This window comes from Lutra lutra, chromosome 9 (assembly GCF_902655055.1).
Source record: "Lutra lutra chromosome 9, mLutLut1.2, whole genome shotgun sequence".
NCBI classification, from domain to species: domain Eukaryota; kingdom Metazoa; phylum Chordata; class Mammalia; order Carnivora; family Mustelidae; genus Lutra; species Lutra lutra.
Genome location: NC_062286.1, coordinates 114,196,731 through 114,224,730, shown reverse-complemented (window position 1 = coordinate 114,224,730; position 28,000 = coordinate 114,196,731). Strand labels below are relative to the sequence as shown.

General features: G+C 41.4%; 1 protein-coding gene across 3 annotated transcripts in view; it reads left to right on the top strand.

Moving 5' to 3' along the window:
* Positions 1-28,000, top strand: part of ATRN (attractin) — a 155,171-nt gene that overhangs the window by 32,314 nt on the left and 94,857 nt on the right. For all 3 annotated transcript variants that reach the window (XM_047744160.1, XM_047744162.1, XM_047744161.1), the window contains exons 2-6: positions 3,370-3,453; positions 7,395-7,508; positions 13,473-13,601; positions 19,324-19,529; positions 20,590-20,758. In XM_047744160.1, coding sequence (XP_047600116.1) covers positions 3,370-3,453; positions 7,395-7,508; positions 13,473-13,601; positions 19,324-19,529; positions 20,590-20,758 — 702 coding nt within the window. The remainder of the gene's footprint in view (positions 1-3,369; positions 3,454-7,394; positions 7,509-13,472; positions 13,602-19,323; positions 19,530-20,589; positions 20,759-28,000) is intronic.

The following is a 28,000-nucleotide window of genomic DNA, read 5'->3' as shown; positions in this document are numbered from 1 at the left end:
TGTTACAGCCATTTTGGAAGTAATTTGGCAGCTTGGTTAACAATTAAAATTCATCTTCCTTTGGCCCAGTAATCCTCCTACTAAGATTCTATTCTTAGAAATTAAAGCACAAGTAAGGCCATATGTATAGAGATATTTATTGCAGCAATGTGCATAATGCCAGCTGACTGAAAACAAAATGAATGTTATTAGGAGAAAGGCAGAAAAAAATGCTATCCCAGTAGGTTAGAAGATAATGCTCCATGGAAAAAATGAATGGAGACTCATACCTGTTTGGTTGAAGAGATTCTCCCAGAGTTTTGTTGTGTGAGAAAAAGGAAGATGCAGAAAAGTTTGCATAATTGTGTAGCCAAACATTAATTGAAGAGAGCTGTGCATATATCATGGGCTCATAAGTATGAAGAAAAATAGTTAAGAATGCTTGTGAGGTGGTTAAATGTTTATCTTAGTGTAGGGTGGGTGGGAGTACTTGGGGAGAGAAGTTACAAAGGGAGAATTGTCCTTCAGTTGACAAAAGGCTATCTGTGATCGTAGCTATTCGTTATTTGTAAAATTATATAAATGCTAGATTTAAAGATACTCAGTGAATATTTAAAATTAAAATGACCTATTTCTTTTCTAAAAGTGATGCTGATTTGCCAAGGCCTGAGTATGTCTATGTATATGAAATACATAGAAACTCTTGGGAGCAAAACAAGCGTAGTAAAAAACCAGAAAACTTTCTGAGCTAGAAGGGCCTAAATTGTGTCTACACACACATACACAATGAACCAGTAACCATTGGGAACTGTATTAGCCCATAAACCTGGAGATTGGTTTATGTGGCTGGTTGGTTGGTTGGTACTGGTTCTGTGGTTGGTTGGTTGGTACTGCTCTTCATGGACCTTTGCATTCCTTTGGTTTGTCATTCTTGGTGTTGGCTTTGTGTTCAACCTTGTACCACGATGGCTGTGTTGCTGAGATGGAGTTTGGGGCACAAATTGGTTATAACACCTGTGAGAGGAAGGGGCAGGAAGCAGAATTGGGTAAAGGAAGAAGTTGAACTTCAATGCAGGCCTGACAAAGGGGAGCTTAGAGCAAAGGATTGTGTGTCAGAGTTGTTTAGTATTGGATTGAAATGCTCCAGCCTTTCTACCCTCTATGGTGTGAGCTGCCCTGGGCAAGGCATGACTTGGGGCAAGGCAACTCCTGAAGAAACTGACACTGGGAGGCTGCCTGTTGATGAGGCAGTAAATCCTTCTTCAAAAGGGAGATTAATGTGATATATCTCCCTGTCTACCACAGTGTCTTTCTTAAGAATGAAAAAATAGTTCCTGGAAGCTCTCCATCAAGACTTGCCCTCACATCCAAGTATTAGATTACATGCTGTGACAGAGACTAGCAGTGACCTTTTTGGCCTCTTTCGCCTTTGCTAGTAAAGGGAGTCCTGATTTTTCATTGAGTACGCGGTCATCTGGAATAATGGCTACATTTCCCAGCCTCCCTCTCCATTTAGATATGTCAGTAACTTTTGGCTGAGGGAATGTAAGTGGAATTGTCCTATTTGACTTAGAGGGAGGGGATGTGCATCTTGTTTTCTTTTCCTTCCTGCTGGGTAGAATGTGGGAATAAAAGCTGGAGTTTGAGCTGTCTTGGATTATTAGGTGGAAGCCACATGTTGAGGATGACAGGGCAACAAGGTAGAAGAGCATTAGGTCCCTGTTGATTATAGAAATCCCGTAGGTGCTCTGTATTTCTTTGGACTTTATATCTTGATTAAGTCATTACAATTTACATTTTTCTGTCAGTTGGGCTAGAACCTAATCTTAACTGATACACATTTCTAATCAGTTATTGGCAGGGGACACAGAACACCACATTTGGCTCAGACTAACATTTTGTGGGTAAAATGGATATTGGGAGTAAGTCATGGAGAGATTAATATGCAGGTAAGTACGGCAGAGGGAGAGAAGGGGAAAGAAGCCAAGGGATTTGCAGGTGATGATATTGTGATGGACCATGGAATCTTAAATAGGTAAGGGGAAAGTCAAGTGTGTGGGAGGTGGGTGATGAACATGAAGAAATCAATGGATTGGAGGTCCCCAGAGGGCTGATGACTTCTTGGAAAAGGGGAGCTAGGCTAAATGAACTTGAGACAAAAGATATAGTGGTCATAGCATAGGATGCCTAAAATGAAGATTTTGGTGCTTTTGCTCTCACAGATAATGGCAGGGCCCAGAGGAGTGGATGGCTCATGTGGGTGGAGGAAAAGACCATTAATGGTGAAGTTAAAAAATAGAGAGCTTGAGTTCTGATTGGAACATTCTGATTGAATGTTGATGTAGTTGAATGGAAGGCAGTGAGCTAGATGCTAGTATCAGTGGGTGAGAAGGAGTAACTGGGATGCCAGTAGTTAACTCAGAAAGTAGGGGAGGCAGATCCAGAGGAGAACATCTATTTCAGAAAGGCTGACACTGGTGATGGAAGAGGGAGGAAAAATGATCTAGAAACAGCAGTGAGGAAGGAAATAGCATCCTTCTTAAATATTAAAAAGTTATATATAGCAAAAGATAACAGACAAAATATAAAGAAAAAAGTAAACTGAGAAAATATATTTATAGTGTATTTAACACGCAGATGGGAGCTCCTTAATATAAAAAGAGCTCCTAAACATTAATTTGAAAAAGACAACTTGGTGGCAGAGTGGGCGCAGAATATGGAATTTTAATTCACAAAGGAGGAAATGCAAATGACCAAAACATATGAGAAGATATTCAAGTTTCAGGGTTAGTAGCAGTCCAAACATTAATGAGATATGAGGATATGCCTATCATATTGGCAAGACCTAAAAATATTGACAAACTTCAGACTTGGCAAGAGTGAGGGAAGACAGGTTCTGGAGGACACTGGTCATGGGGTGTGGTAGATTGCCTTCAGAAAAAGATGAGTGTGATGGGTCCATTGTGTGTTGTAGCTTGATGTGCTTGCCCATCTCAGTTGTGTTCCCCACAGTGTTACTGTATTAGATACACTTAAATTGTACCTGTAACTGTGTGATCTTACTTTTTAAAAACCAACTCATATTTATAAGTAAGTTCTTGTAGCCATTTTCATGGTACAAAGTATGGATTTCTTGTCTCAGCTAGAAAGATTTAGGTATGTTTTTGCTTATTCCTGTTAGTTTTAGTGTATTTGTACCCCCTTTTCTTAAGTTTATGGCAAGTATTCTTTTCACCCAGATTAGTATACTCTGACTATAACTATCCAGTGATACTCTTCTGGTTATGCATTAATGTACCACTATGCTTAACTTTTAGGAAAGATATTGATATGTGAAATTTTGATGGACCTAAGTGTTGTTGTTTTTTTTTTTTTTAATTTGCATTACAGACTAACTGGATCTTCTGGGTTTGTGACAGATGGACCTGGAAATTATAAATATAAAACGAAGTGCACATGGCTTATTGAAGGACAGTAAGTAGTAATGCCTGTTTTAATTTTTTTTTCCAAGCTCAGTGTGGCATTACCTTTTTTTATAAGCAAAATTAACAATCTGTAAAATAAAGTACTTAAGGTGTATTTTATTTGATAACTTTTCATCTGACAAGTGAATTTATTTTTCTTAATCTTCATTGTTAATCTGAAAAAAAGTTTTGTGTCGATTTAAAGCTGTGAATGAATTGTACATACCAGAAATTTGTATATTCAATTATAATCGTTAAAACTTGAATATTTGAAATGGTTTGCTTAAAGCAGTAGACAATTACAGTATTATAACATTTTTGTAAGTACCTATTTTTATTGCGGGCAGGAAAATAAAAATAACTGTTACTGTTCAAATGGCTTCTTCTCTGGGCCTCCTATACCCTCCAGCTCTTACCTTTTCCTTCTTCTCTTGTGGCATTTTTTTTTTTTTTTTTTTAAAGTAGGATCCATGCTGGACATGGAGCCCAGTGTGGGGCTTGAGCTCATGACTCTGATATCAAGACCTGAGCCAGAATCAAGAATCAGTTACTTATTTGACTGAGCCACCCAGGCACCTCTCTTTATGGCAGATCTTTAAAGCAACATTTCTCAAACTTTGTGGTCTTAGGACCCCTTTACGTTCTTAAATTTTGAGATTTCCAAATAACTTTTGTTTGTATGGATTATATCTATGTTTATTATTATTATTATAAATTAATATTAAAGAAATTCTTCATTAACTCATTTAAAAACCTACTACATGTCAGCCCATGTGACATTTCTATGAAAAAATAAACCCTATATTTTTTAAAAAATCACTGAAAAGAATGGTATTGTTTTACATTTTTATAAAATTTCTTCTGTGGCTCGATAGAAGGTAGCTGGATTATTATATTTTCTTCTGCATTCACTTTGTTACAGTATGTTATTGTGGATGAAGTATGTGAAGAAAATTAGTCTTGAATATGTAGTAGAAAAAGGAAGGAGATTTTGATAACCCTTTTAAATAATTTTGGATGGTCTCTTTTGATACACCATCAAACATCAAAGCTTGACAAGTGGTAATTTCTTTAAAGTGAATTGCAGTGTGGAATCTGAAACAATGTTCAATGTTCATGAACTTTGGGAACTTAAGTTAAAATCTGTTGGTTTTCTTATACTCTGGAATGGCTCTTTAACCCTTGGATGGTTCTATAACAGAACATATGGGTTATTTGGAAACTCGTAGTTCTCTGAATTACGCAGATCTTCCAAATTTTTATACATTTCATGACATAACATGAAAAGAAATCACTTGGTTAACATCACCATTAATCTCATTGGAAAGTTTGAAGCACTGGGAAGTTGCATCTGGGTGGCAGATGCAAATTTTCCATAACTCTAATTATTGCTTGAAAGCTTACATTTTATCTTTGGCACCAAATACTGTCAGTTGTTTTCTTTGAAGTGACAGACTTGCTTTGTTCATTTTTAAAAAAAAAGTATCGACCAGATATACAAGTCTGAGTAACCATAGTTTGTTAGTTCTTTTTTTTTTTTTTTAAAGATTTTATTTATTTATTTGACAGAGATCACAAGTAGGCAGAGAGGCAGGCAGAAAGAGAGGTAGAAGCAGGCTCCCTGCTGAACAGAGATCCTGATATGGGGCTCGATCTCAGGACCCTGGGATCATGACCTGAGCTGAAGGCAGAGGCTTTAAACCACTGAACCACCCAGGCACCCTGTTAGTTGTTCTTTTAAGTAAAAATGATAGATGGCGTTCTGAGAAAAAGAGCAATTGGTTCAGCTCACCACCCAAACGATTCCAAGAGTGATTTTCCTTGAGACCACTGTCCTGTGCTGGGCTGCAGAAGTGCTTTGTCCGTACTTCCTGTCCTGTCCTATTAAATATTCAAAAGATGTGTACTCGTGGTTCAAGATAATGACATTAATCATTTTTACTGCTTAATAAAGATACCCTTACACAAAACCCATTTTTCCTTTTTCTGTGAGCGTGTAGTGGTGAAGAATAACAGGGATTACTGTTCCAGTTTGGTGCATCTGCCTCACTCTGTCCCAAGGTGCTGGCAGTATCTTTCTCCCCACATCGCTCCACACCTAGTAAATACCAACGTGCTGATAAAGGCGCGTGATATTTTAGGATTATCATGAACATAGATTTGACCTCCTAGACCGCCTCAAAGAGTCTCAGGGTCCCTCCGAGGGACACATCGCGAGGCCCACAGCTCCAGAACTGCTGTTTTAAGGAGTTGTTTGCCCCTATGCTTTCTATCAGTTCATTCCGATCTGACGTCCTTCTGTAGCAGTCCTCTGAAGGTGCTCCTGGTTGGTCCTCCTCAGCCTAAGGAAAACCTTTAACTCCTCTTTCCCCTTATCCCCATATTCAGCCTGTCAGTAAGTTCTGCCTGTTTTCCCTCTAGAATGCCTTCCCAGTCCATCTACCTTCTCCTTTTCATCTTCATCTCTACCATTGCAAGACACCAACCATCCTGTCTTTCCTGGGCCACTGTGATAGCCTTGAAATTGGCCTCCTGGCTTTTGCTGTTGCACCTTGCCCATTTCTCACTTCTCATCTCGTGTGGTGTCCTCTGTTTTCTGTGTTGCAGACACACTGATTTTTTTCATGTTGCTTGGACACATCACCCTCTTTCTCACTTGGGCTTTAAGACTGTGCTCTTCCCTCTGTCCAAAACATGGTTCCCTATCCGTTTCACATGGCTTATCTCTTGTTCTCAAATCTTCTAGAGATTTCTGGGGGTAATTCCCTACCACCTGTTGTACACATCACATTCGTTTCATATCTTCACAGGAGCCATAATCAGCTGAGCTAACTTGTTTATGAACTTACTTAGTTGTTTGCTTAGAGATGTTAGCTAAACGAGTGTGGAGTAGAGGGAAGGCCTAGGCTGGAGACATATAATTAGGCATCGCCAGGATATAAACAGTGTTGATATTACCAAGAGATTTTTGAGTGGAGTGTTTGGGTGGAAGCCAGGTTTGAGAGCAAAGAGGGTGAGTGGGATGTGAGGAAACAGAGAAAGCAAAGTCTTGTGTGGAGGTTCATTGTCTTCAGCAGAGAGAGGTAATAGCTGGAAGGAGAGTTGAGATTTGACATTTTTATGTTTTGTTATTTTTTGTAAAATATGTGATACTTAAAGAGATTAAAATGAGGATGTGGAAAGTTCCAGATGAGAGGGAGATGTGGACTGTTTGAAAGATGGACAGAGGAGTGGGTGGGTGTATCTGTTTTGGAAAATGGGGAATTGGGAGATTTTTGTCTGGGTGCTGAGCTTAAGCAGGGAGGTGGCACCAAATGGTTTGAAATAGTAATTGGGAGTGAGCAGCAGTTGTGGAGAAGGAGAGAATGAGTAGTGGCACTGCTAGCAGAATTGAAGTACCAATTGGAAGTTGGTAAGCTGTGACCTGTTCTGAAACCACCCTACCTGGTGGTCTTGAGGACCTCTAGAGGACCAGTGATAGGCTTAGTTTTCTTTGCATTTAATCTCAGTCAAAGTGGATAACTGGTGTCCTCTAGACCAGGCCTTGGCCAGGTAGTTGTATGGAAAGGCAGAAGGGTAGGCAAGTATAGAGAACTGGCAGTTGTGTTTGTGAAATGACGTGGTGTGGAATCGAAGTTGAGTAAGGAAGGAAGTGCTGAAACGGAAGGGCTAATGGGTTGGTTCACAGGCTGTTTAAAAACAGCCACTGTACAGACTGTAAGGCCCAGAGAGGCATAGGTCAGGGTGATTTTGTTTACCATCGTGTGCTTTGTAGTCTCTTGCACACAGTAAGTAGGAAATAAATCTTCGACATATGAGGGAATGTCGTTTTTGTACTATTCATTTCTTCTCTCCCTGTAAGTTCTTTAAAAATCGATCTTACTCTAGTTTCTTCTCAAATGTTTTATAGTTATGATGATTATTATAAACTGCCTCTCTTGTTCTTTTCAGGCCAAATAGAATAATGAGACTCCGTTTCAATCATTTTGCTACAGAGTGTAGTTGGGACCATTTATATGTTTATGATGGAGACTCAATTTATGCACCACTAGTTGCTGCCTTTAGGTAAGTTTCGTCACATAAGTACTAGTTAATCATTATTTGATTTCTGAATTCAGACTTACTTCCTAGATTGCAAACTCCTTTTGTCACTTACCACCTTTATTTCATGGAGAAGGTGCTAGTTCTGGAGTCCTCTGTCACTTGTGCTCTAGGCCTGACTTGGTTTCCTATAGCCACTGGGTAAGTTTATGGGCTGAGTATTGGACCTCTTGTTTCAGTTTCCTCATCTATAAAATTGTGGCAGTCGTATCAAGTTTACTCACTTCTTATGGTAGTGGTGCAGTTTACATTTAAAAAATGTTTTGTGAGGAATATATTGGATATTATTTCTGTGAAAAATTTGGATCACAAACCAGTCACCTTGATCCTTGGGGTCCTCATCACATAGGCCTTTCAGGAGTTATTTGTTGAATTCGATCTAGTGTGTGTGTGTGTGTGTGTGTGTATTTATGTATATGCATTAATATGGCTGAGGAGGACTTTTTGGAAGAATACACAGAATATGAAGAGTAACCTGTGGGAAGTGAGGAAAATACCGATTATGGTTTTTTTTTGGACAAGTATATTCTTGATTAGTAGTTAAATGAAACAGCTTAACACTAAATATATGGAGTGTTCTCTATTGTTTTGGCATTTTCGTTTTTATTAACAGTAAGTAGCTTTGTTGTTTATTATGTTTTTGACTACATGGGAATTCAAAACCATCCATTTTTCTTCCTTTTACTTGATAGAGAATTTATAAAATGTGTTTTTCTATATATGGCTATAGAGAGCCATAGCTGTCATTTTTTTCATCTGCAGCTGACTTTCCGGATTTCTTCCTGACATTTTATTTCCCTGACTTTAAAAAGATATCAATTCAACAAATATTTTTTGCATTCCTCACGTGGGGTTAGTCTTGACATTTCATGTCAGTGAGGAGGTAACAGAGAATAAACAGTACACAGCAGCCCAAGGACACAGGAAATCAGGGGACTAATGTGCCCTGATATTTCTCCACTTCCTTTGGCTTAGAATTCTCTCCATCGTATCTTTAAACTGAGAACCAAGGTCATTTTCTGGGTTTCAGAGGTTCACCAATAGAGCCAAAGAATAGGGTAGATAGGCCGTGCTAAGCAGTAAAATGTCATCATCCAAGTGTGGGGAGTACACACTTTTATGCCAGAATTTGAAGCATACCTTGGGTTATGTCAAGAGGCACCCCAAACTTCAATAAGCATGAAAACCGTATAATAGGATGTTTCCATGATAACACTTGCTGGGAGTTCTGGGGGTTCACTCAACACTGAGTTCATGACTCAGAATTCATGGAGTCCCTATTATGTGCCGGGCACTCTGACTCAGCTTGCCAGTGGCCCTTGTGGGAACTTCAGCCAAGCAGGTGCATTGCCTTGTGGCTCCCCTGGACTGTATAGCTGATGAGCACACACGTGAAGCAACAGCAGCAACAAAGCAAGCAGGAGGATGTAATTTTTCGGGTCAGTGACTTCTGATAGAAGCCAAAGTATATGTACAAATAACTGGAAGGTTTTTATGGTTCTCTATAAAAGCTCATTAACTAATAATATAAATTAACACATGGATTATTTTAAAATTTAAACTAATAACATATTTAGTTTGAAGTTTCTGAAATGACAGTGAACAAATATGTGTTCGAAAATTGAAATTTGCCTGAAACCCGAAACCCCTAGAAGCAGTGACGTGCAGAACACCTTGAAAACCACTGTTGAAGCCATGAGGGCACTGGCACAAGATGGGGGCTCAGGAGGGCTGTTGGGTCAGGAGAGCTTTGGGGGGAAGAATCAACCCCATGGTGACCTGTAGGCAGAGGAGGAGGCCGAGTGGTGGGAGCCTGTGGGCACAAGGCCCAGCTAATGAGAACCCGTGGGATTCTGAAGGTGGGGACTGTGGATCTCATTTCTGCCCAAGTCTGTCAACTCGGAGCAACTCAACGTGCTCTAGTTCTCAGTTTCTGCTGCCTCAGGTTCCAGTGCTCTACTGTGCTTTCTCTGAACTCCAGAGTTCCATTTGATTCTGAACTGGATGATGGCCTTTATCTTTGACATATTGAAGTTCTGAATAAAATTTGCGTATCAGACCAGGTTCCATTAGCAGACAGATCTGAGAGCCGCGGGGGCGGCAGGATTCTTCCAGCTCTACCACATTCTGTTTGTGGGACACCGACTTCCAGAGATGTGTCAACGGAGCACCTCTGTGAACGGCCCCTCTGCTAGGAGCTGTCGCAGAGTGGGGAGTGGTGATGGAGCGGGGAGAAGAGATTTCCTTTCTGAGAACTTTCTTCATCAGAACATTATTCCTTGGAGAGTTGGTTTTTTCTGGTGGGGGGAGGCATCTATTGATAGGGCAATTGTTGAGACTGTGACAGAGAGCTATTAGAAGAGCTTCATGAGAACAGGAATCCGTCAGTTGTCCGGCACTCTGCTGACCCAGCTGACGCTGTGGTCAGACCACGGCACACAGAGAAGCCATCAAAGGCAGGTACCTCGCAGGTTCGTGGATCTTTCCACCAGGACCTAACCTTAACCCTAGCCCCGTCGCCAGACTCTGAGCTTGAACTTGAAGAATCTGGCTTCCCTTCCCCATCTCCCTGCCCCCGGGGGGGCATCTCATCTTGCAAGGAGACAGGTATGTCAAATCTAGGATTGCCAGGAAACTCGACTGGTATAGTTGGTGGAAGGCAGGGTGTGCCCCAGGTGTGTTCAGAGAACCCATGTCTGCCTGGCACCATTCTACTGAATTAAGAAAATATCTTTGAACGGTGGTTTTCAAAAATTGTTCTAAACAGTGGTTTAAAATAAAAGATTATACAGAACCCCAGGGTAGGCAGTTCTTGATTGGCTCAAACTGAACACGTGGCTGCCCCCTAAGCCTTGGGTGAGTGTATTTATCTACCTGGGGGTAGGAGAAGGGGAGGGAGGTGGGAGGCGGCTCGTGGTGACAGTTGAATGGCACGCCTGCAGCATCGCTTTCTCACCCACGCACTTCCCATTGCCTTGTGTGCTGGGCTGAGGCTGTGTTTGTATTTATTTACCCTGTAGAAGTTTATTTTTGTCATAAACGGGTTGTTTTATTTTCACTGGGAGAAAGTGGCACATTCCAAAGCTGTCACAATGTCAGGTTTTCAAAGTGAAAAGAAGCCAGTGCCTGAGTCTCTCTGACAGTGAGGAAGCTGACCCCCTTTCTCCAGCATCACGTTCATCTGGTGCACGCAGCCCTCCACCCCTGCCGTGTGACTCTGCCCTTCCTCCTTCCGCCCAGCCTACTGTTCTGTCCCGCACACTTAAATGTCCCCACCATATGAGTAATGAACACCATGAGCCATCGCTTACTGAGCACCTGCTAGTGTGAGGTGGTGTTTCAGGACTTACGTGCTGTAATAGTTTGCTCCTTGTTACATCGCTGCGAGGCAGGCAGGATTTCCGCCTGTGCACTTTTGAGGACACTGAGGTTGCCAGATGTCTGTGACATGCCTAGGCATGTGGATTGAGGATTGGTGTTCCCATCTCTGGTCCTGAAGCTCATGCTAGGAGAAGAGTGTGGGTCTTCTGCATGTGACTGAAGCCCCCAGTCATTCCTGGGGCAGTATTTCTTCTGGGAAGATTACTTCCAACATACCTGTTTTGAGGTGGCCCTCTAACAGGTACGTCCCTGCTCAGCATTTCAAGGGGTTTTGGTACCTGAAATTGATGAAAGCATGATCACAGTTGAAACCTTCATGTAGGTCTCTAACCAAAGGTCACCTTTCCCGAGAGACCTTCTCTAGCTGCCCCTTTCTAAAGTAGCACCTTTTGTTCTTTCACTGTTTTATTCTTAGCATTTATCTCTGCCTGGTGTTACATACACACATCTGTGTGTCAGGGCGGGGGTGGGGGTATATCTAGGCTCATTCGTCATTTCCCTGATGTGAATTCCATGGAGGCAGGGAGTTCTTCACTGCTGTGTTCCTGGTGCCTAGAACGTGGCTCACCTGCAGCATCAGTAAATGTTGGTTAGCTGACTACATGGTGCAAAATGCTTCCCTGTTTTGTAAACTCGGAGCACCTCTGGAGTTCTCAAGTTCCTAGAATTCTGTCTTTATATTTAAAATCTTACTGAATGAAAATCCCATCCCCTCCTCATTTCCTGCTTCTATATTCTTCCAGTCCATTATTTTTATATGCACTTATCTAAATATGTGTAAATGTACACATACGCTAGGCCCATTGTTTTGCAGCTTATCTTTTCCCCTACTTACTGGAATGCCTTGACGAGCTCCTTGTTAGTTCTGCAGGCTTACAGATATGGAATGATTCGTCATCTGACTCCCTGCAGACTCGTATTTAGGTGGTTGTCTTCTTCCTCTTTATCCTCCTCCTCTTTTTTTTTTTTTTTTTTTTTAAGATTTTATGTATTTATTTGACACAGAGAGACACAGCGAGAGAGGGAACACAAGCAGGGAGAGTGGGAGAGGGAGAAACAGGCTTCCCGCTGAGTAGGGAGCCCAATCCGGGGCTCAGTCCCAGGACCCTGGGATCATGACCTGAGCTGAAGGCAGACACTTAACGACTGAGCCACCCATACGCCCCCCCCTCCTTTTTTATTAAGTAATCACTATGCTCAACGTGGAGCTTAACTCATGACTCCTAGATCAAGAGTCACATGCCCTATCAGCTGAGCCAGCCAGGTGCCCCTAGGTGATTTTCAAGCTTTTGCCATTCTGAATAGTGCTACAGTGAGGACTGTTGTATATTTGTCTTTGTGTACATGAACAAGTATTAGTTCTACAAAGAACTTAGAATTGCTAGGTCACAGTGAATGACTGTCGAAGACTGTCATAGGGCCTGATGGGAGTTTATGTGGTGTGTGCTATAGGAAAGCAAGGAGACTAGTGTGGCTGGGGTTGAGTGAGTGAAGGGAAGAGAGTAATAGATGAGATGTTTGTTCATTGGATGGGGCTGTGTGTGTGGAGCAGATTGCATAGGACCTGGTAAGGATTCAGGTTTTCACTGAACGTCGTGGTGGTGATAGTGCATTGATAATCAGGCAGAAGATGTGCACATATGAAGAAATGCAGAAGGCAGGTAAACATACAATAAATGATTAACTTCAGGAGTATAAAAGAAACTCAAAACCACAATATAAAACAATTACTTTTTATTTATTAAATTACCAAAGCTAATATAGGACTGGTAATCCTTCCTATTGGCAAGTGAGGTAGGCTGGACCTTTGCATTCTCATATTGATGAGATTTCAAGTTGACATATTGCTTCTGGAAAGCAAGTTGGTTTTATGGATCAAGAGGTTTAAGGCCATCCTTTAGACCCTTTGACTTGATAATTTTTAATGCTCTCTAGACACCCAGCAAATATCTTGGGTGTTGGACTCTGAATGAGAGGGGAATTGCTTATGATGTATTACTTATAAAATAGAATATAAGATGTTATATGGTATTGATTAGGCAAAGAAAGTACATCAGAATGATAATAGTGTTAAGATTGTGATTCTGACAAAGCAATACAAATATTAAAAAAAAGATTGTGGGTGTTTATCAAGTTTATTTATAATTTTATTTTTCATACTTTTCAGTAGTTTGTATTTGACATTCATCAACTCATAAAGTTTGTTACTGTGATTTTGAAGGTTTACTCAGTTTTTTGAAGAGGAATTAGAAATAGTTTTATATAAAAAAAAAAAAGAATAGGGCCATTGATTGCAAATCTCATTAGAAATATAACCCAGGATAAAGGAGGGCCTGGCAAAAGATTCAGATCTGTTCCTCAGAGGATTCAGAACTGGATCCAGACTGATCAGGTGGCAGTATGTGTTTATCACAAGAATTTGCCCCTCTTCCTCAAAGTGTTTTTTAAAAAATTCTAAGGATGAATTCCAGGTTTGAATTTGTGTGCTGCCATGTGATGTGCCTGGTGACCATGCTTCCCTTTGTAAGAAATGTGTTTTCGTTTCAGTGGCCTCATCGTCCCTGAGAGAGATGGCAATGAGACTGTCCCTGAGGTTGTTACCACATCAGGTTATGCCCTGCTGCATTTTTTTAGTGATGCTGCTTATAATTTGACTGGATTTAATATCACTTACAAGTAAGATATTTAAGTCTAATCGTTGTGATTTTATTCAGACACTGTATTTAACAGTAATAACGACTAACACGTATCGAGGGCTGATGGTGTGCCAGACATTGCTCTAAGCGGTATGCGTGGATTTTCTTGTCTAAAGTTCTTTTAAAAACTCAGCGAAGTACAGCAGTGTGTTTTTCACTCATTCTATAATGGAGGAATCTGGTGGGAAATTGTGAAATACATTGTCAAAGATCTGGGACCACAGTTTCAACCCAGGTCTTGCCTTTGAGCATCTTCTGGAAAAGGGGCATTTTTCTGCTGATGGATGAAAACACTGGGGCTTCTTGCTAAGTGCATTTAATAGATATTAGTCATTCTCATGTACTCAGTTGTTGGCCCACTGATGAGAACTTAGCTGAGATTACAGAGGAAATGTAGACAAACAGACCTAGACAGCTTTGGGAATTTGTCATGATAGGAGAGAGGCTAACTTTTGTCTTTTCTTATTTTACTCTTAAGAAATGTTTGTTTTCCTAAGTAGTTAAACCCATAAAGCTCCTTAAGCAAGGGCTCTGTAATCGCGTCTGTGGCACACGGAGCCCAAGATACTATGTGTTTTTTTTTTTAACTTTTTTTTTTTTTTTTTTAAGATTTTATTTTATTTATTTGTCAGAGAGAGAGAGGGAGAGAGAGCAAGCATAGGCAGACAGAATGGCAGGCAGAGGCAGAGGGAGAAGCAGGCTCCCTGATGAGCAAGGAGCCCGATGTGGGACTCGATCCCAGGACGCTGGGATCATGATCTGAGCCGAAGGCAGCTGCTTAACCAACTGAGCCACCCAGGCGTCCCTTTTTTTAACTTTAAAAAAAAAATTTTTATTCATTTATTTGACAGAGATCACAAGTAGGCAGAGGCAGAGAGAGAGGACGGGAAGCAGGCTCCCTGCCGAGCAGAGAGCCAGATGCGGGGCTTGATCCTAGGACTCTGGGATCATGACCTGAGCCGAAGGCAGAGGCTTTAACCTACTGAGCCACCCAGGCTCCCCTACTATGTGTTTTTTTTACAGAATTAGTTTGCTAACTCCTGGCAGCGGCAGGAAGCTCCATGTATAACCTTTATGCTGGATTCTTTATCTGCCTGTTTTCTCAGGGTCTCCGGATTCTTTCAGGCCTCTTTAGACCGATCTCTGTCTTGCTTGGTACACTCATTTAGCTTTTCAGGTGCCCAAGGTTTGTGACTTGGCAGGCTGGCCAGTGTATCACAGTACTAGCAAGCTGATTTTTCATGAGCCAGGCAGGCATAAAGGCTGGGTTGAGAGGAAAGACTGATGAGTCTGGTTGGGTACATGTGAGATGTCTAAGCAGGACATTGATATTCAGATCCAGGGCCCAGAAGAGCCAGGGGTTGTCATCTGGGAATCACTGGCACATGGATAGTAACTGGCTTATGGGGCGCGTGCACAGTGAGGAGAAAGGCAGTAGAGGCAGCTAAGGGGTAGAGGAATGCCTGTGGGCTGTATCATTACAGAAGCTCAGAAAAGAAAGTTTTAAGGAGGGAACTGACAGCTATGAGGTTGAGTAAGCAGAGGGGGGCCCTAGGTGACCCTAGCTGGGGAGGGTGGAGTCAGGGGCCTAGGAGAGGCACAGTTCAGAATGGAAGGTTAGAGAGTCACAGCATTGAGAGTGGGACACTCTGGGAAGAAGTTCAGCTCTGAAGGGAAGGGTAAAGGCTTAGGCTGGTACTTTCCGAACTTCACATGCACAGGGATCTCCTGGAGGGGCTTGTTAAGACACGCATCCCTGGCCCTTCTCCAGAGACCAGAGTTCAACAGAGCTGGAGCCTGAGAATTCAGATTTCTGATAAGCTCCTGGGTGATGCTGCCTCCCCTGTCCATGGTCCACACTCTGAGGAGCATTGCTCTAGCCATCCATCCAGGCCCCATTCCAAGTTCCCTACAGGTTCTTAGGACAGTCTTTGCTCTTCCAAGTCTCCTCATAGTAGCAGCCTTGGGGAAGAAGAGAAACTCCCGGGAGGGAGCATCCCTAGAGAGAAGGCAGTTCAAATATCCCTTGACACCAGAAGCCCTTTGCCCCATCACTGGAGAGCTCTGTTAGCTCTGTGGTCATTAACAAGAAATGCATGTTTTTCTTACCTTGATTGGTGTAGGGGAAGCCTTGATCTCTCCTGGAGACCAGAATTAGTATTTATTTATTAAGTGAAGGAATGTTAAGGTTATCCTAAATTTTACTAGCTTCTTGGTTCCAAGATCTCTCTTCTTTAAAAAGGAGCCCTAAACCATTCTGGGGCTTCTAGACCCTTTGAAAAGCCAAATTAAACAATGTTCTTTACTCCCAGAAGAATGCCCAGAAGGACACACATAAAACATTGTTACTCATTTTCTAGGTGTCCTCAGGTTGCACGGAATCCTACCTTTGGACCTGCCTCAACTGGGGGACCCTTGAGACTAGTACCCACAGCTACTTTGGTGTTGCCTAATTTTCTTCTCAAAGAAGAGAAAAATAGTTATATTTTATTTTCACACAAATTGGCATTTCATCTTATTTCCGAGTCACATTTTAAGCACAAATAATTAGACTAATTTTCTCATTACTCCAATTTAGACATACGCACAGATGTTTCGATGTATTACCTGCCACTTTCATTTTTCTGAGATTCAAAAATGATTTTTGTGTTTTGAGATTTTATGTAACTGTAACGAGTGCTCATAATTAATTTTTGGCACATGAAGTCCACGTATGCCTGAGGGCACTGGAGTGGAGAAGTTGAGGCACAGGGGAAGTTGTGATATTTGCCCTCCCTTAGTTTAGTAGGTGCTAAGGGTTACTCCCTCCTCTTTTCTTTTCAGTAACATGAAGTTTTGGTTGTTTGCCATTCCCTGGTATACGGTTAATAAGTGTGTCAGTAGGAAATTATAATTTGACATATTTTTGGTGTGAGGCATAAGGGGGAGCACATCATGGCAATGCTTTACTACAGTTTTATCCTAGACCTTTTATAAAAACAAAGTATGATTATTGTAGCCATTTTACCATAACAAATCCAATCTGAGATTTAAAGTTTAGTTTTTATAAACCATTGTCTTACATAGGTCTTTTTCTTAAAAAGATGAAATTGAAGCTTTACTTCTGTGTTTATATTATCATAGAGATGGTAGACACCACTTTCTAGAGGCTGATAAGAATGTCATTCAGCTTTTTTTTTTTTTTTTTAAGATTTTATTCCTTTATTTGACGGACAGAGATCACAAGTAGGCAGAGAGGCAGGCGGGGGGTGGGGGGAGAAGTGGGCTCCCTGCTGAGCAGAGAGCCCGATGCGGGGCTCGATCCCAGGACCCCGGGATCATGACCTGAGCCGAAGGCAGAGGCTTTAACCCACTGAACCACCCAGGCGCCCCTCATTCAGCTTTTTTTTTTTTTTTTTTTAATTTTTTTATTTTTTCAGCATAACAGTATTCATTATTTTTGCACCACACCCAGTGCTCCATGCAATCCGTGCCCTCTACAATACCCACCACCTGGTGTCCCCAACCTCCCACCCCCCACCCCTTCAAAATTCTCAGATCGTTTTTCAGAGTCCATAGTCTCTCATGGTTCACCTCCCCTTCCAATTTCCCTCAACTCCCTTCTCCTCTCCATCTCCCCTTGTCCTCCATGCTATTTGTTATGCTCCACAAATAAGTGAAACCATATGATAATTGACTCTCTCTGCTTGACTTATTTCACTCAGCATAATCTCTTCCAGTACCATCCATGTTGCTACAAAACTTGGGTATTCATCCTTTCTTTTTTCTTTTTTTTTTTTTTTTACAGCTTTATAAACATATATTTTTATCCCCAGGGGTACAGGTCTGCGAATCGCCAGGTTTACACACTTCACAGCATACTACTACTACTACTACTACTACTACACTCCTCACCATAGTACATACCCTCCCCAATATCCATAACCCCACCCCCCTCTCCTAACCCCCTCCCCCCATCAACACTCAGTTTGTTTTGTGAGATTAAGAGTCACTTATGGTTTGTCTCCCTCCCAATCCCATCTTGTTTCATTTACTCTTCTCCTACCCCCTCAACCCCCCATGTTGCATCTCCTCTCCCTCATATCAGGGAGATCATTCATTCAGCTTTTTTAACCAAATACTTTATGTACTTATTCTGCTTACTGGGTCTTGAGAAGTAGATATACATATTTCTTACATTGTAATTACATAGATTATAAAAATATTGTTTATAAATATTTATAGAATTATAGAATATATTATAAATATGTCATAAACTGATATTTGGGTACACGTATAAACATTAATTAGCTTGTTTTTAATAACTGATTCCTGAGTTTTTAATCAAGCTTTGCTACAAAATTTCTTTTTAGTTTTCTTTGTAGGTCTTAGAAGAAATCTACATTCTTAAAAGTATCCTGATAGTTCCGTTATTGCTTTCCCCTTTGAAATCTGAATTATGTCTTCTTAGAGTGTTGTTAATACAGTTATCTTTCTTTTTAAATATTATTATTTGAGAGAGGGAGAGAGCATGAGCGTAGGGGGAGGGGAGCAGCAGACAGAGGGAGAGAAAGAAGTGGACTCCCCACTGCGCAGGGAGCCTGATGTGGGGCTGGATTGCAGGACTCCAGGATCATGACCTGAGCCAAAGGCAGATGCTTAACCGACTAAATTACCCGGTGCTCCTCAATATAGTTACCTTTTTTTTTTTTTTTAAGATTTTATTTATTTGACAGACAGAGATCACAAGTAGGCAGAGAAGCAAGCGGGAGGGGGGGAGACAGGAAGCAGGTTCCCTGCTAAGCAGAGAGCCTAATGCCAGGCTTGATCCCAGGACCCTGGGATCATGATCTGGGCTGAAGACAGAGGCTCTAACCCACTGAGCCACCCAGGCGCCCCTCAATAAGTTATGTTAAGTTGTGTTATTATGAGATGCATTATAGTTAAACTGTTGAATTAAACTGGTTCTCCCTTTTCTTCCATATGATATGAGTAGATGACTTATTGAGGAATTTTAAATATACCACTCTGGGCAATAATCTTTAACTTTCTGAACTTTTAGAAACTGTCCAGAGGTATACACACCATGAGGATGGGTAATATATTGTTAGCACTTTGTTTTATCCTCTTCCTCCAAACTTGGAAGCTTGTATTTGACAGTTTCCTTTTTTTTATTATTATTAGATTTTACTTATTTGAGAGAGAGACTGAGACAGAGCAAGCATGAGCAGGGGGAGAGGCAGAGGGCGAGGGAGAAGCAGACTCCCCACTGAGCAGGGAGCCTGATGCTGGACTCCATATTCCAGGACCCTGGGATCATGACCTGAGCTGAAGGCAGAGGCTTTAAACCACTGAGCCACCCAGATGCCCCATATTTGACAGTTTTCTAATGCCCATCACTAGGGGGGCCACCAAGAACAGCATAGTCATCCCACCTTTGAGAAGCTAAGCCTACACATTTTGCAAGAATTTCTTCTCCCTTTAAGTTTTTTAACTTGTCTTGCCCTGTGAGAATCCAGCAGGGTTGGATTTGATTTCATTACCTGCCCTAGCTATGCAGTGTTGACTGACCCTACTTAGGCCAACTGGTAAGTGCCGCCATTATGCTTGTGGATGAACTGGAGAGCCTGTGAGAGTCTTAAACCTTGTGTAGGTAAAAATTCTGCTAAATTAACTGAAGTGTTGCTTTGTGTTGATTTCATTCTCCCCCACTGTTTTTATAGTTTTGACATGTGTCCGAACAACTGCTCAGGCCGAGGAGAATGTAAGAGCAGTAATAGCAGCAACACTGTCCAATGTGAATGTTCAGAAAACTGGAAAGGGGAAGCATGTGATATTCCTCACTGTGTCCATGACTGTGGTTTTCCTTATCGAGGCGTTTGCAATTCAAGCGATGTCAGAGGATGCTCCTGCTTCCCCGAGTGGCAGGGTAGGAGCTGCTTTTCTCTTGTTTTTTTCTTCCCTTTTACAGCATCTTCCTAGTTGAGTAAATTGTACATTGACTTCATTCCTTGCACATATACCACTTACGTTAATGAGGTATCAGGGAGCATTGAAGTCTTTGCATCTTGTTATTCAGATTCTTACAAATCTTTCAATTTCATAGATGTGTGGTTGTAGTCTCTTTAGAATTCTGGAGGGGTTTCAACATTCTTTGCAATTCATTCATGAAAATTGGAGGACTTGGTCTCAACCTCAAGAAAATACAGCAGAGAACCAAGCCTAGGAGGTGGGACAAGAACTGCCAGTGATAGTGTCTCTCAGATACTTTCAATAAATTCAGAAAAAATTGGGGTTGATTATACAATATCATTCTAAAACAGCAAGTGGAATTACCTGCAGATAGAGAGGTTATCAGAGAAGCGTTAGCAAATTCTTTAGGGTTTGTGTGATAACACCTGTTACTGATTTAGTGTTTTTCTTTATACAGGCATCTTTTCTTCAGAGTACTTTTATTTTGAAAGGAAATGTGTTTGCTTAAATGCTCTCATTTATGTGCTTGGGCCGAAATCAATGAGTTAAGGAATTGAAGTGTTTGAGTACCTATCTGTGGAAAGGTAGCAGGAGGCACAGCCCCCAAGAATGGAGGTTCTTGATTTTCCAGGAATTGGATGGGTTGTATTATTATTCCCAGGACTAGTCTTTCTTTACCTTTTAACCCTAAAGTTTTTCATTTGAATCAATAATTTCTTCGTCTACTCTTTCCTCTGCGAGCTGCTGAAGCAAGTATTTCATTACTAAAAAATCCTAACCTGACTGTGGTCAAGTCATCATGAGAAAGTACACGATTTTGAGTTATACTGGAGATGACCCTTGGTTACCAGCTTTGAGTGAATCGAAAGAATGAGTTAAAGGGCTTTGTCTGACATTTCAATGCTAAAGGAACGACTAAGTATTCTTTAGATAGTTGTTAACTTATATGATTAAAACTTGAAATGCAGTAATTTTAAAGCTGCATTTTGTGAAGCTAATTTATTCTGTTTTATTAGGTCCCGGATGTTCGATTCCTGTGCCAGCTAACCAGTCATTTTGGACTCGAGAGGAATATTCTAACCTAAAGCTCCCCAGGGCCTCTCACAAAGCTGTGGTCAATGGAAATATAATGTGGGTTGTTGGAGGATATATGTTCAACCACTCAGATTACAACATGGTTCTAGCGTAAGTTGTTTTAAACATTTTTGTAAGAAGCTTACTAGTTTCCCATTTTGAAAATTTGGAGATAAATGAAGTCGTCAGTGATTCCATTACCAGAGGAAACTCCCTGTTAGTATTTTAGTAGTACTGTTCCAGAATTTTTTTGACATGGTCTTAGTTTTTGAAGTTGGGAGCCACAAGGAATGCATTGTTATAATAAGCAATAATTAATCTTTTCTAGGTACCATCTCTTATATTTTACTTTAGGCTCTATATTAAATTGGGGGTTACTTTACCTATAAATTTAATTAGCATTTTTGTAGGTCAGATGGTTTGAATTTATAGTTTGCTAGAGAAAATTATGGCATGGTCTAACACTCGACCTAGAGTTCAAGGTCTGTTTGCTGGTCCTATGTTGCTCATCTTGAAAGGAGAATATATGTTATCACAGTGGAGTTATGAAATTAGTTATGAAGATTGATTTTAGGGAGAAATTTATGAACACGTACTCATGCCAATTTTGTGCCCTGGAAATTTTTTCTAGGCATTTTTTATTAATGAAGATTGTAAAAAACCAGAATCTATTCTGTAAGGGATTCTGGATCTATGGCAGTAAAGGCATAGTTTCTGAATCTCTCAAGTAGTCATTAAAGCATATAGATAACTAGCATAGCAAAATGAAAAAAAACACATGGGTAACAAAACAAAACTTGGTCAGAAGGTGTCTGCACAGATGAGGGGGGCTAACTATTGACAACTACAAAGCCTTTGTGGAATTAGAATCTGAGCAGGAGTAAGCAAAGGAGAGCAGGTGGCCAACTGATAGGCTCCAGTATACCTAGAAGAAGCTGCTTTTGAGAACGGTAGTTGGAACTGGAAAGATTTGTACATTTTGGTAGGGGGTAATCACAAGGGATCTGTAGTAGGGTCTGAAGAGGCTAGAGCAGTTTGTGCCTTTTTAGCTCCCCAAATGAACTAGCCAGTCTCTTTATGAGAGAAATTTCCACACCAAGGAGAAACTGCTGGGAATAAAATTCAAATTGAAGAGGATAGGGACCATAGAGGAAAAATTAAGAGTGTCTAGGTAACAGTCAGGGAGGGACAGAGCCAGATATCTCAACAAGTAAGCTGCTGTCTTTTGAACACCACACCATTGACAATAGAAGAGTAAACTAGAGAGCTGAGAAATTAGGAAGATGGTCCTAACCTAGGTCTCTCCTGTAGAAGTTCAGGAAAAAGTAGTTTTACTTAAAATTGAGCAACAGAAAAGTATCAAGTTTTAATGACATAGAAAATTAAAAGTTAGAGTAACATAGAAAAAAGAGACTACCTGGTAGAATAACCCGCCATTGTACATGAAAGCATAGTAGAAAAATACACTCACAAAACTGATGAAAGTGAGAACTTACTGTTCCCAAACAAGCTAAAATACAGGAAGAAAATGATGCAAGACACGAAAGAACAATAGAATCAGAAGTAGAAAAATCCAGAAATGAGATGGTAGAAGTTAGGAAAGAATTTTTTTAAATTTAATTTTATTTTTTCAGTGTTCCAAGATTCATTGTTTATGCACCACACCCAGTGCTCCATGCAATACGTGCCCTCCTTAATACCCTCCACCAGGCTTACCTAACCCCCCACCCCCACCCCTCCGAAACCCTCAGTTTGTTTCTCAAGAGTCCACAATCTCTCACGATTCGTCTTCCTCTCTGATTTCCCCCAATTCACTTTTCCTTTCCTTCTCCTAATGTCCTCCATGTTATTCCTTAAGCTCCACAAGTAATTGAAACCATATGATAATTGACTCTCTCAGTTTGACTTATTTCACTCAGCATAATCTCCTCCAGTCCTGTCCATGTCAATATAAAAGTTGGGTATTCGTCCTTTCTGATGGAGGTATAATATTCCATTGTATATATGGACATATCCTCTATAAACAACTCCTCAAACTCAACACTCAAAAAACAGATAATCATGTCAAAAAAATGGGCAGAAGATATGAACAGACACTTCACCAAAGAAGACATACAAATGGCTAACAGACGCATGAAAAAATGTTCATCATCATTAGCCATCAGGGAGATTCAAATCAAAACCATATTGAGATACTACCTTACACCAGTTAGAATGGCCAAAATTAAGAAGACAGTAAACAACAAGTGTTAGAGAGGATGTGGAGAAAGGGGAACCCTCTTACACTGTTGGTGGGAATGCAAGTTGGTGCAGCCACTTTGGAAAACAGTGTGGAGATTCCTTAAGAAATTAAAAATAGAGCTACCCTATGACCCTGCAATTGCACTACTGGGTATTTACCCCAAAGATACAGATGTAGTGAAAAGAAGGGCCATCTGTACCCCAATGTTCATAGCAGCAATGGCCATAGTCGCCAAACTGTGGAAAGAGCCAAGATGTCTTCAGCAGACGAATGGATAAAGAATTTTAAAATGATTTCAGAATTGAAGACAAACCCAGGAGAAACACAAGGTAAATAAGATACTCCTTTATTTTTTTTAAAGATTTATTTCTTTATTTTAGAGGGAGAGCATGGGTGCACACAAACACATGAGCAGGGCGAGGGGCAAAGGGAGAGGGAGAGAAGCAGACTCCCTACTGAGTGCGGAGCCTGATATGGGGCTCAACCTCACGACCCCAGGATCATGACCTGAGCTGAAACCAAGAGTCAGATATTTAACAGATTAAGCCACCCAGGTGCCCTGATTCTCCTTTAGTAATAGAATATGAAAAAGGAAATTATTATAAGTCACAAAGAAATGAAGGTCACTTTCCCCTATTCTTTATGGTAAGTACAGTTAAAAATCCTGGATTATATGTAATGCAAACATGAGAAAACGAAAGGTAGAAAGAAGGCATTCTGGCTAGAGACCTCGGGACCCAGGGAAAGAGTTAAAGGCAAATTCCAGGTCTTTTTGTCTCGTGTATCTCAGATTTGTGGTTGGAAAAAGCAGCAATCTGGAAATACCAGTAGGCACAAGCCAAAAAAGCCCCAAGAACAAGCCCACCTGTTCTCTCTAGCCAAAGGACTAGGAAAGGGGCAGCTTAGCAAGACAGAAAACTTAGACACAAATAACTGCTCTACTATAGCCAAACACTACAGAAAGAACTGTGGCCTTGCCCTCATTGCTGTCAGCAAAGTCCCAGTATAGTATAGATTTTCATTTTTGCCAGGATCTGGTGAGGTGCTCCAGCCACTCTCCAGCTGCCAGTGTTAGAAAAGTCCGATTAGGGAGCTGGGACTTTCTCAGCAATCTAGTGTTAATGTAACCTAGTTAATGTTTAGCCTTTGGGTTTTGGTTTTTGCATGTTATTTGCCTACAGTCTTAATCTCTGAAAGCCAGTTAGGGAGCTGGGACTTTCTTCTCTACCAGGCAGGAATGAGGCCTCCCCCACCCCTGTGATATCAGTGGAGCCCCTATAGGGAGCCTGGATTCTACCCCATCTGGCAGTAACAGCTGGAATGAGTTGGCCTTCCCCCTTCCCTACTGGGGTGTTGGAGGAGGCCTGCTCTAACGGTAGATTTAAATTAAATCCAGTCTCATGCCATGATACCCAAAATGTTCAGATTTCAATTGAAGATCTTTTCTCATGTGAGGAGCTGGGAAAATCTCAACTTGAGTGAAAAAAAGGCAGTTGAGATGCTGACAGCAAGATGACATAGATATTAGAATTATCTGACAAGATTTTAAAGCAGCCATTATAAAAATGCCTCAGTGTGCAATTATAGACCTACTTGAAATGAATAATGGAGCCTCATTAAAGAAATAGATGTAAGGAAGAATCAGATGGAAATTTTAGAACTGAAAAATACAGTAACCAAAACAAATATGTCACTGGTTAGGGTCGACAGCAGAATGGGAGAGGACAGAAGAAAGAGTCAGTGAACTTGAAGATAGAATAATAAAATATAAATTCTTCAATCTCAATCCAGAGATAAAATAGAATGCTTAAAAAAATGAACAGAACTTCAGAGATCTGGGGACCATAACAAAAAATTTTAACATTTCTGTCACTGGAGGAGTCCTGGAAGGAGAGGAGCAAGAGAGAGTGTCTGAAAAAGTATTTGAAGAAATAATGGCTGAGAATTGCCCAAATTTGGCAGAAGACATGCATGTACATGCAAGAAGTTGGGTGACCTCCAGCAATCCGTGGCTCCCACAGGGGTTCACAATCCACTGGTTTTGTCTCAGTCTTGTTCTCATTTTCCTGATCAGCCACCATATTTCTTTTCATTCTTCAAATTTCTAGCACATTTTCTCCTGTTTTCATTCTCAGCTATTGGCCTTGCTTCCTGTTTCTATTTTGAAGGGGAGTGGTTATCTGAAGAGGACTTCCACAAACTCCCACCACCATATTTAGCTGTTACTTATATCTGTGCTCATTTATCCTGCCTTCTGTTTCTGTGCATCAGCACTGTCCAGTGGGGCACTTTCATGTCACTAGCCATGTGTGGTCGCTGAGCTTGAAATGTGGCTAATGTGACCAAGGAGCTGAACTTTAAAATTTCAATTCTTAGTCCTCATCATACTTGATCTTATACCAACATTTGATATAACTAGTCCCTCCCTCCTTAACTTTTTTTTTAAAAGATTTATTCATTCATTTGAGAGAGAACATGCGCATGCTTGAGTGCACACTCAAGTGCACACTTAAGTGTGGTGAGGGAGGAGTAGGGGGAGGGAGAGAATCCCCAAGCCAACTCTCCGCTGAGTGCAGAGCCTGATGCAGGACTTTGATCCCAGGAACCTGAGATCATGTCCTGAGCTGAAATCAAGAGGTGGTAGCTCAATTGACTGAGCCACCAAGGCACCCCCCCTCCCTCCACTTCTAAACACTTTCTTCAGTTGGCTCCCAGGTTTCTGTATTCTCTTGATATTTGTTCCAACTACTTATTACTTTCTCAGCCTCTTTATCTGGTTCCTCTGGTTCCACTGACTTCTGAATGATGATGTGTCCCCAGGCTCAGCTCTTGGTCCTCTTCTGTGAGAGTTTATATTCGCTCTCTGGTGATCTCATGTAATATCTTGGCCTTTATGTTGATGATTCCCAGATTTATGTCTGCATCCTAGACTTTTCACCTGAACCCATGTTGCCATCTCTTTATTTCACATCTCAATCTTTTGCCTAAGAGGTATCTTAAACTGTGTGCTTCCAAAACTGATCTTTCCTCCAGGCCAGTACTTGCCCCAGATGTCCCTATCTCAGTTAATGATTATTTCATACTTCTGTTTGCTTAATCCCAACATTGGAGCCATCCTTGACTTCTTGTTTTTTCACTCGCCATATCAGTGCGTAGATTAGCTATCCCTTGCTGTATAACAAATGACCACAAACCTAGCAGCTCAAGACAGCATATATTTATTACCTCATAGTTTCTGTTGGTCAGGAGTCTGGGCATGTCTTAACTGGGTGTTCTTCAGTCAGGGTGTCACCTGGCCTGTGTTCTCATCTAGAGGTTCAACTGGGGAAGAGTCCACTTCCAAGCTCACTAGAGTTTTTGGCAGAATCCATTTCTTGCAGTTGTAGGACTGAGAGCCCCAACTTCTTGCTGGCTGTCAAGTAGAGGTTGCCCTTAACTCCTGAAGGCTGCTCACATTTCCTTATCACTTTGACTTCCCTAGTGTGGCTCCTTGCTTCATTAGGTCACCAGAAGAGTCTCTCTCTAGACTGAGTCTCCTGGCAGGACAGATGTCATGAAAATGACATCTCATCATCTTTGCCATGTTCTCTTGGATTAGAAGCAAGTCATAGACCCTGCTCACACTTGAGGGGAGGGTATTATACATGGGTATGAATACCCAGAAGCAGAGATCATGAGGATCACCACCCCGGTGGCTGTCTGCTACAGAATATCAGCAGGTCTTGGAAGTCTTGTTAACATGACCTTTAAAAGAATCTGTCCTCACTCTAACCACTTTTCACTACTTCTCATGCCACCACCCTGAGAAGTATGGTAAAATAAAAGGTGTGAAAGTGCTTGTCCCTTCGGCTATCATAAAGATATTATGAGAGTCAAGTATTCTACCATTTATGTGATTTTTACCCTTGTATTTGGCATCATCTTCTCTCAAAGCAAAAGAAATCTGGGAGTGATTTCGATCCTCCCCTTCACCTCCTCATATGCTAATCTCATCAAGCCCACCGAATACATGTCATATTCATTCTTTTCCCTCTGCGACCAGCCTGTCATTATTGCTCACCTAGACTTCAGCAGTAGATTCCTAGCAGTCTGTGTGTTTCTATGCATCTCCCCTTTTTAATTTTTTTTTTTAAGATTATTTATTTATTTATTTGACAGAGAGAGATTACAAGTAGACAGAGAGGCAGGCAGAGAGAGAGAGAGGGAAGCAGGCTCCCCGCTGAGCAGAGAGCCCGATGCGGGCCTCGATCCCAGGACCCTGAGATCATGACCTGAGCCAAAGGCAGCGGCTTAACCCACTGAGCCACCCAGGTGCCCTTAATTTTTTTTTTAAAAGATTTTATTTATTTATTTGTTAGAGAGAGAGAGAGAGAGGGAGCGAGCATGAGCACAGGCAGACAGAGTGGTAGGCAGAGGCAGAGGGAGAAGCAGGCTCCCTGCTGAGCAAGGAGCCCGATGTGGGACTCAATCCCAGGATGCTGGGAACATGACCTGAGCCGAAGGCAGCCGTTTAACCAACTGAGCCACCCAGGCGTCCCGCATCTCCCCTTTTTAAAAAAAAAAAGACTTTATTAGAGAGAGAGAGAGAGCACACTAGCAGGGGGAACAGGAGAGGGAGAAGCAGGCTCCCCACCAAGCAGGGAGCCGGATGTGGGGCTTGATCCCAGGACCCTGGGATTATGATCTGAGCCAAAGGCAGACACTCAGCTGAGCCACTCAGGTGCTCCTCCATGCATTCCTTTTAATCCATTTTTAAAATATCAACTGGGGTGATTTTTTTTTTTAAGTGTGACTTGTATCATTTACTACTTTCTTAAAACCCAGCATTGGCTTTTCCCATTGGACCTAATAATGGGCCTACATGATCTGACTCCACTCACCTTCCCAGACTCCTGCCTCCTCAACCGTCTAGCTTTACCTAACACTCTCTAGGTGTGTCCTTACTCTAAAGGTCTTTGTGCTTACCCCTCCCTTTGGTCCAGACTCTTCTGGTGTTGTACCACAGGACTGTTTTCTTCTCGCCTGTTAGATCTAGTTAACTGTACCACAAGAGATCTTCCTTGATCATCCAGTTCTGGCAGGTTCTCCCTGTTCTTTTTCATCGTTCTCAT